At 39.9% G+C, this 9754-nt stretch overlaps 1 protein-coding gene across 1 annotated transcript; it reads right to left on the bottom strand.

Moving 5' to 3' along the window:
- Window positions 1-3569: 3569 nt before the first annotated feature.
- Window positions 3570-9516, bottom strand: LOC308369180 (uncharacterized protein; the record flags this gene model as incomplete). Its single annotated transcript, XM_080843524.1, has 9 exons — window positions 3570-3575; window positions 3672-3736; window positions 3885-3953; window positions 4047-4307; window positions 4481-4543; window positions 4671-4727; window positions 5029-5262; window positions 6207-9045; window positions 9184-9516. The coding sequence occupies 9 exons, from the start codon at window positions 9514-9516 to the stop codon at window positions 3570-3572; spliced, it is 3927 nt and encodes a 1308-aa protein (XP_080699650.1).
- Window positions 9517-9754: the final 238 nt, after the last annotated feature.

Raw genomic sequence — 9754 nt, forward strand, 5'->3', positions numbered from 1 at the left:
AGTCTACATAAATCAGTCAGTCATGGTGTAAACAAAGATGATTGACATCTGCACAGACAGTTACATTGATGATGCCATGAACTCTTATCTAGGCACAGAACAGACTGTCCCTTTCCTGAGAACCAGATGAGCACTGTGGTGTCACCCTGGGACAGGGGGATGCCATTGGATATGATAAGACAGCTAGAGGGAGCATTACTTCATTACTTGATAGTAAGGGGATTATTTATGGCAAGGCTAGTTTCTTGGGCTTTAATAAAGCACTTCACATTTCACAGGAGGCACACCCCAAAAAACAGCAGTAGTTCGGGTCTCTCATCCCTAAGATTCCCCATTGCTGTTATGACACCTATTTCCAGAACCCTTCTTCCATTCTCTACCCATTTCTCACTGCACAAACTTCTTTCGGGTAAGGGAAAAAGGGCACTGCAACACAATCCATTAGCAAGTAGGGATAAAGGAGAACACCACTGAAATGATTCCACTGGCTTTGAAAAAATAAAATCTATTAGAACATCCCTCGAGTCTCACCTATTGAGAGTAGCTGCTCTAAAATCACTCATGCTTCTCCGTTGCAACGGACCAAACCATTCAAGTATGCATCGTGGGTGAAACATCAGAGCAGAAGGTCCAAGGCCAAACGGGGTGAGGAAAGAAAAGCAGTGGGCCTACGTAGGAATGTCTTTTCCTTTTCATTTGAATCGGTCGTCAGAAACAGAAAATGAATTTGATTGCAAGACAACAGAAGTGGCGTTGATGTTTTGTGTGTACTTTTAACTGTAACTTTTCCACAAAAAAAGTTTTTTTTTTGGGCAAAGACGAATTTAAGCATGCAGACTGTAAAAGTTGGAATGGCAAAGACAACAGTTCTACATGACAACATATAGGACATTACCACAGCACTGCATTTATGAGAAACTGAGAAAGCAAATACTCCAAACAGGTTTTAAAGAGAAGGACCCTCAGGTAGGCCAGTGCCATTGCACGCTGCTAGCTACTGTATGGCAGTGGGTATCAACAGGCTGCTCTTCTCCAACCCTCAATGCAAAGTTGTTAGGTTCCGCCTAAATCCTCTTTGCTTTCACCCTGCTCTGGCCCAAATGGTCAGCAACAGCAGATAACTCCTCTTTCACCTCCTCTAGCCTTGCCTGCACCTCCTAATCTTCAACCTTTTTCTGTATGTATGTATCTATGTATGTATGTATATATGTACTGTATGTATACACAAACACAAATAAACAAGTTTAACTCAAAGTATTTAAATGTTTTAGTTTTTTCCCCCCGCAGATTTTCATTCAGGAAAATAGTTGAAAAATATGATGTTTGAGAAATCTGTTTTAAATATTTGCTTTATCCATGCTTCTGAGCGCTCCCTCTCAGCAGGGATTCAAGGGCAACCCTGGCTGGTCTCTCCTTCTGTTTGTGTATCCAATGGCTCAGAAACTCTCAGGCATGACTGATAAAGTGGATTAACAAACCTGGAAGAAAAGCAACACATGTGTTTGGCTGATAGGCAATTGGAATGATGTTTTGCTGGGTGCTGCCTGAATCATGATGTAAGAAGCATACTATAAATACATATTTAATATAAGGTTTGCGCCAGACACTGGATAGAGGGAAAATGAGGACACTAACAATAACATTTCTTTTCATATATTATGGTAGTTTATATTTTCAACACAGAGATACAGTAAGCTTACAGATACCAAGACTTGCTGTTGTCAAAAGATGTGAAAAATGAGTGAAAATGATTGTTCCATAGTTCTGTTCCTCTCTTCGGTTTCAAAACTACAGTCCTCTTTTATTGTGAAATGTAGAAAATCAGTCATATTATTATTTTGTAATGGGCAGAACTGTTAGGATCCGGCAGAATAGAGACCCAATTGCAGACCAAAAATGCAGGGAAAATGTAGGTTTATTGGTACCGAAGGTCAATCAAAAGTTCAAAAGTCAAAACACAAAAGATCCAAAAACTCAGTCAAAAAGGTAACACACAAAAGATTCAAAAATTCAAAGTCAAAAAGGTAACACCAAAAATCCAAAAATTCAGAGCAGGCAGAACAGGCAGAGCAGAAGGAAAAACACTAAAGGCAAAAAACGTATCTCAAACGTGAAGATAATACAGGGAACTGAAGCAGAAGCGTTATACGCCAGTTCACAGGTTTCAGAGGCAGAGTCTTAACAGACTTTTGGTTACGATCAGACATGGAACAATGGGGAGACTGAACTTAAATACTAGAGGGGAGACATGTAATTGGTGGGAAACAAACAGGGGGCAGGATAAACTAATCAAGACAATGAGTGGACTGATTAACGGACAGGTTTGGTAATTGGTGACAGGGAAATCCAGGAAGTGACAGAGGGCAGGGGGGGGTGGAGTCTCAGAACAAAACAGAAAACACATGGCATAACAAAAACACAAGGAGCACATATCAAAACAAACGCAGGGAAACACATGGCAAACAACACACACACGACAAAACAGGCGAACACAAAATGGAAAGAGCAGGATCCTGACAAGAACGGCAAAAAGTCACAGGTAAAAGGTCTGGGGACAAAGACCAGGAAAACTGCCATGATCTGAGCACAATTACGAACATAAAATATAATGTTTCAGAGCAGAAGAGAATTATTTTTATCTGGGATAGGCTAGTCAAATGAGTGAGGGTGGGGATTACTATTAAAGATGAACAAATGACAAAATCCTATTAATAACACTATAACTGTGTAATACTCCTATTAGTAGCTTTGTTTATGTAATGTATGTATATGAATGTTTATGCCAGAAAAAAACATGTTTTAAAAGTCCTGTCCCATAGCTCGGATTGGTGTTAAAATAAATATATAAAATTCTGCAATAAATCCTCTTTATCTTGTGCTTGTTACCTGTGATACATTGTTGTATTATTTTTGCCGTTTTTGTTTTGTTGTTATTATAAAAATCCTAGAATGTGTTTTATATTTTATGAAACAAAGATAAAAAGTATAATCCTCCCAAAAAATGTAATGGAGAAATTTGTACTGAGACAGACCTTGTCATGCCAGTGCAAGATGCGAGGGTTCACCAGCAAAACATGTAGTTTGGCTTCAAAGGGCTAATATTTGGGGTAAACAGTGTGAGGTTTGAGTTAGCATCCACCCAGCCCTTTCATATCATCTGATGCCTGAATGCAGGTGGTCCACAGTGGGTGGCATCTAATGAGAATCACTGTGGTGACACTGATGTGATACAGTAATGTGAGAAAACCACCTAGGGTGTTTGGGTGCTAGGAAATGTGCTATTAAGCTCATAATAGAGGAGAAAGTCACTGCTGGATGCAGATTTCTTGCTTTTCCTTGACTTTGCATTTCACTTTACAGTGAAGGATTCATGTATTTCCTGACTGTGAAGCATCTAAGGTACACATAATGGCATTTGGATGTCCCAAAAATGCTTGCGTAATCACTATATTGGATTAAAGAGACACTGAAACCACTTTTGTGTTCATGCTTTTTTTATTGTTTGTTGTTTTTAGGATTTTAAAATGCATACAAATATGTAGATGGTTGTCATCTGTTACGGAAAATATTCAAATCTGAAAAAAGAACGAATCAAGCAATTGTTAGGAAGTATTCTGTTAACACATAATCAATACTGTGTGAATCTATAAATGACCAGAGTACTGTCATACCTGGGGACATCCCTGTTTTTTTGCCAAGGGGCTGTAGCCAGGAGGTCTGTTATTTATTGTGACATCTGAAGAAAGGACAAAGTGGATTGAAACTTGAAGCATTTGACACTAACATGAATGATGTTAAAAGGGTCTAGAAAGCCATTACATGTTTCTGTTGGACACACAAACAAATCTGCACTAACATACATGAACAGTGATGTTTATAGTTACCTTGGAATATACTTTGTAAAGGGCGCAAGGTTTGGGGCATCACATTTTCCTCAGAGAGTGAGAGAAGCCCTATGGAGGATTGACAAAAAAAAGATGTAAATTGATCTAAAAGATGTATCTCGGCCCTACTGTCTCATAGAAATGTCATATAATGACATTTACCTTCATGTTGTGTTAACTGCTGTCCAAACTGCTCTGTATGAGCAGGTGGCCCAGTCTCTCGGGGCATCACGTGGTGTACTGAATCTGAGGTGCTCTCAGGGCCTAGGTTACTCTTGTCAGAGGAAGGCCCTGCCAATAGTGTTTCTACGCAACTATTTGTTCTCATTTTCTCCATTTCTCTCCTTCTTTTGTCTTTTACCTTCTTTTTAGGTTTCTTTGTGGCCTGAGCACCAGCATCATCTTGCTGGTCTATGGCCATGTCTTTTTAAAGGATTACAAAACATGCAGAGGGACTTCAGGCAATTTGTACATTAATGCATGCTAGAATAATATATCACAGCACCCGGTTCAAACACAATTTAACACCAGTTTCTACAATGAGTCAATCACTGGGTGTGGGATATACAGTATATAGACTAAATGAGTTCTCATACATGATGGAACTGTTGGTCTTTTTCCAAGTGGCTCCAGATATCCGAGAGGCCTACCGATCATACCTATGAGGAGGCCAAAGACACACTGAAATTACTGAAAAACTACTGGAAGGAAGGAAGTCATTAATATAATCAATACAATAATTGTACACACAACTCAAAACAATCCAACAGTAAAGTGTGAAGATACCTCGTGCAGGAGACAGAGTCTTTGGTGACATGTTTCCCACAATAGGAGAGAGGAGATCTGTATAAGGTTAAATATAAATGTGAACATTGTGTATGATTTTCAAGCACAGTTAAGTCAAATCAGATTTGTCATTGTGTCCCGTTTTGTAAAGGTGACTGCAGCAGTATATTCTCTGAGTTTCCATGTTCTGTCTTTTCAAGCTTTATCATAGGTTCTTTGTAGAGAATGACAATAGTTTAATGATGAAAAAGGTAATGGTAATCTTCAAGTTAAAGTAGTCAAGAAGTTTTTTAAGTCATATATACATACACACGTATATATGTACAGTACCTACTGTATCTGTTAAAAGCACACATACCTTTGTCCTCATTGTCCTTGCCTATCTTGATATTGCCTTTTGCCTTACCTTCCTCTGGGCGTCTCAAGTCTTTCTCACCAGGGTGTCTTTCACTGTCTTTCACTGTTTTTGTCCAAATGTCCTCTCTCAGAGCCGTCATTTCCTCTTCCTCCAGACTCTTTCTGTCCATCTCTAATTTCCTTTGCTCCTCATTCCTTATCATTTGCACCCTTCCACCATCACTCTGCTGGCCATCTTTATTAGGATAATAAAACATTTTCAAGGATATTAGATCAATCAGTAAAACAGTAGATATTTTAAAAACTAAAGTTTTGATTGTATGAACCACTAGAAGTGGGCAGCCCTTTAAGTAATTCATACATGAAGGAATTGCTGGTGTTTTTCCGAGTGGTTCCAATGACATGGCAGGTCTACCATTCATCTCTTAGGGAAGAGCATTAGGAGAAACAGAAAATCACTGATGAACTCTAAACATAAAATGAATGCCACCTGGATATCATTAAGCAAAGTAATTTGGTCTATGATGTTCCTTTTAACGCAAACAAATCTGCTCCAAACTTTTTAACAGACACAATTATTTTGGTCTCACTACAGGAGATGGGAGATCTGTTTAACTTTACTGTAATTTCCCAACTATTAACCACAGTTTGTACATTGATTCAGCCCTGTGGTTAATACTCAGGTGCGTCCTATACACAGGAATGCATTTTTTCCCACCTGGTAGTTAGTAATGCATACAGTAACTAACTGAATGGGGCTCTCTTTCATTCATACTCTCACAGTCTTCCATAGCGATAAAGTAACAGGTGATGTGTATTCCACTAGACTGCATTTAATGGGATGCTATGGAGCACTTATCTCTGCGAGAGGTGTGAGAAGTCTTAGCAAACTAACCTGGCTATGAAATATCCTAGTTATTATTAGATATCTTAACTGCTGGCAGCCGCTAACGTATGATGAACACGTTATTTAAAAGTGTCCTTAGCGAGCTCATAGCAACAAGACAACCATAAGCTCCTGGTAACACGGTTGCCGCAAAGTTTTTTTTTTTTTTTTTAAATCAGCTCACCAATAAAAGGTAGCTGTGGGTTCAAAGTGATCATAACCACTTGCGGGTCATGTTAAAATGTTGTGATTAATCAAGTTGTTGTAAAAAATACTCATATCAGTATAATTACCTTTTGGCTTAGTTGACTGTTTCCCTGACTGGTCCTCATGGACTGCTGCGCTTGACTCTGGTTTCCTCATATTGGTGAAGCTGCTGATGTTGCTTTTAACCTCCACTAAATGACCCGTCTCAATGTCAATGTCACTCTGATCATCTTGGCTCAGTTCTTCGACTATGCTGTCCTCAGAGGCGTGGTCAATGTCCTCAATCTGGATCTTATGAGCTTTCTGGATGTTACATGAATCCTCCAACTTCTCAGAGGCTGGCAGGTCGAAATCATCTGAGTATTCCTCTTCTGAATAGAAGGGTTCCCCATCCATCGCCTCTGCCCAAATATCTGCCAGCATTTCTCTCTTTGCTTGTTGCTCCTCCTCTTCGATTTGCCAAAACAGAATGTCTCTCTCTTTTTCCGTCTCAATGTCAATGTCACTCTGATCATCTTGGCTCAGCTCTTCAACTATGCTGTCCTCAGAGTCGTGGTCAATGTCCTCAATCTGGATCTTTTGAGCTTTCTGGATCTTACATGAATCCTCAAACTTCTCAGAGGCTGGCAGGTCGAAACCATCTGAGTATTCCTCTTCTGAATAGAAGGGTTCCCCATCCATCACCTCTGCCCAAATGTCTGCCAGCATTTCTCTCTTTGCTTGTTGCTTCTCCTCTTCGATTTGCCAAAACAGAATGTCTCTCTCTTTTTCCGTCTCAATGTCAATGTCACTCTGATCATCTTGGCTCAGTTCTTCAACCATGCTGTCCTCAGAGTCGTGGTCAATGTCCTCAATCTGGATCTTTTGAGCTTTCTGGATCTTACATGAATCCTCAAACTTCTCAGAGGCTGGCAGGTGAAAACCCTCTGAGTGTTCCTCTTCTGAATAAAAGGGTTCCCCATCTATAGTGCCTGCTCTGATTTTATCCTTTTCTTTCAGGGCACTCATTCTCTCTTCCTCCAATCGCCTTAACAGATTGTCTCTCTCTTTTCTTGCAACCATCATCTTTTTCTCTTCCTCCATTTGCTCTCTGTTCATCTCCAACCTCACCGCATCTGGCTTTCTCTTCTCCTTCACCATTATTTTCTCTTCCTCTCTCTTCCTTTGCTCATCCATTCTAATCATCTCTCCCTTTCTTATTTCTTCTTCTACCCATTTTCTTTCTTGCTCCTCCATCTTATTTCTCTCTTCCTCTAGTATATTTTTCTCTTCCTCCTTCTCATCCCTCTCGTCCAGTGTTGGCTTGGGAATAGTGATGTCTTGGGAGTATGCATAGATGGTCTCAGTGTCCTTCAGAGAAATATCATCCTCAGTTTCTGGGTCACTTAAATCAGATTTGACCACAGGAATGTCCTCTTGGTACTGAGTCACATCTCTTTGGATTATCTCTTCAATCTTTACTTCCTCTGTGTCTGTCCAGTTTGCAGCTTCATCAGGAGTTGGCCCTTTCTCCACTGCTTGGGTGAGTTCATGCAGATGGCGTGTCAGGTCTTTCTTTCCAATGGCAATTTTCTCTTCCTCTCTCAAACATTTTTGTTCTTTGTCCAGTTTTTTTCTATTCTCCTCTAATCTCTTTTCTTCCTCTCTCTTCCTTTGCTCTTCCATTCTGATCATCTCTCCTTTTCTTATTTCTTCTTCTACCCATTTCCTTTCTTGCTCATCCATTTTTTTTCTCTCTTCCTCAAGTTTATTTTTCTCTTCCTCCTTCTCATCCCTCTTGTCCAGTGTTGGCTTGTGAATAGAGATGTCTTGGGAGTATGCAGAGATGGTCTCAGTGTCCTTCAGAGAAATATCATCCTCAGTATCTGGGTCACTTAAATCAGATTCGATCACAGGAATGTCCTCTCGGTATTCAGTCAAATCTTTTGGGATCATCTCTTTAATCTCATCTCCCCCAGTATGCATATGGTGTATGAAGTGTTTCTTTTCTATGACCATTGTCTCTTCATCTTCCGCACATTGTTCTTTTTGGAGTATTTTTCTATTCTCAAACCTTTTTCTCATATTTTCCAATATTCTTATTTCCTCTTCCACCCCTTTCCTTTCTTCCTCCAACATTCTTGGTCTTTCCACATCAATTTTTACTATTTCTTCCTCTTCCATTCTAACTGAATTAATGTTAAGACCGTCTTCATTTTCAATGTCACCCGCAGATTTTGAAACAAAAATGTCCCTCTGGTCCTCAACCACAACCTTTTGACTCTCCTCTGTAATCTCCATATCATCAATGTCTGTGCCATATACAGCTTCGTTAAATGATTTGCTTGCCAATTCCTCAAATCGTTTTAGGTCATTAGCCAAATACCTCTCCTTTCCATATTTCTCCCTGTAATATTCCACCATTCTGTTTGGTTTCATCATCTCTCTCTCTAGTAGCTGCATTTCCCTCCAATTTCCCCGCTCTTGTTTCACTAGAATCTCTGTCTCCAGTTTTCTCACCTTCTGAATCAATTCCTCATTTGTGGTCTTGAAAAAAGCCATCTGTTGTTGAGATAACTTTACTTGTTTTTCCAGGAATGTAATCTCCTGCTTCACAAGGACATATTTTTCAAGGTAAAGATTCTCCTCTGTCCGTCTAGCTCTGTCCCGCTCCTCCATCTCTCTTCTCAGGTCTTGTTTTATGCTGTCCAATTCTCCGGTCATCCATTCTTTCATTTCCATAGCCATTAAAGGTTGAAAGGTTTCCAACCATCTCCTGTCATCCTCCTTGTCCTCATAAAACTTTGCTTGAAGGTCTTTCCTTTGAGGCTCTTTCACTACTTTAGGCTTATCCGTGGTTAGCATGATGTTCTTTTGATTTGGAAGCCCACGATCTCTCTGCTCTTTCCAACTGTCCAACAACATATTTTTTATTTTAATCCAATCCTGTTTCGTATTTTTTTTCCTTTGAGGCTCTTTCACTACTTTAGGCTTATCCGTGGTTAGCATGATGTTCTTTTCATTTGGAAGCCCACGTTCTCTCTGCTCTTTCCAACTGTCCAACAACATATTTTTTATTTTAATCCAATCCTGTTCCGTATTTTTTCTTGTTCTCCTTTCAGCAACATCATCTTTGCTGGTTAGCATTTTAGCCATCATGTCCAGGGGCACACCTTTACCAGTGCATTCACATGTCTTCTCATCTGGTTTCAGTTTTATTTGCTGAAACTCTTGAGGTGATCTGCGTTGTTCCCTGTCCATTACTTCTCTTTTAAAATCCAGCAAGCAAGCAGACACTTCCTGCTTTAAAAGGCGATGTTCAGCCTCAGGTTCATCATCAAGTCTGATTCGCTCCCGTAACAGTCCTGTCTCCAACCCTTCCTGCCATGACACCTCACCGCTACTGTTATCCGTCATGTCACTTTCTTATGTGTCAGATGGATGAACAGAAACTGCGGAAAGAAAGGAGTTAAATAGAGCTTAACAATCATGGGTGTGTAGAGGTACTCTTACCTTTTATGTTAAAACATCACTAACACCACATTCAGATATATATCCGTTTGACTAAAGGTGCCTTTCCACTGCAGAAACTAGGGGGACCTTTTAGTGGCTCGAACATTTATAGGAACGTCCCACTTCTCAGTCCTTTTTGTCT

This window comes from Sprattus sprattus, assembly GCF_963457725.1.
Source record: "Sprattus sprattus genome assembly, chromosome: 8".
NCBI classification, from domain to species: domain Eukaryota; kingdom Metazoa; phylum Chordata; class Actinopteri; order Clupeiformes; family Clupeidae; genus Sprattus; species Sprattus sprattus.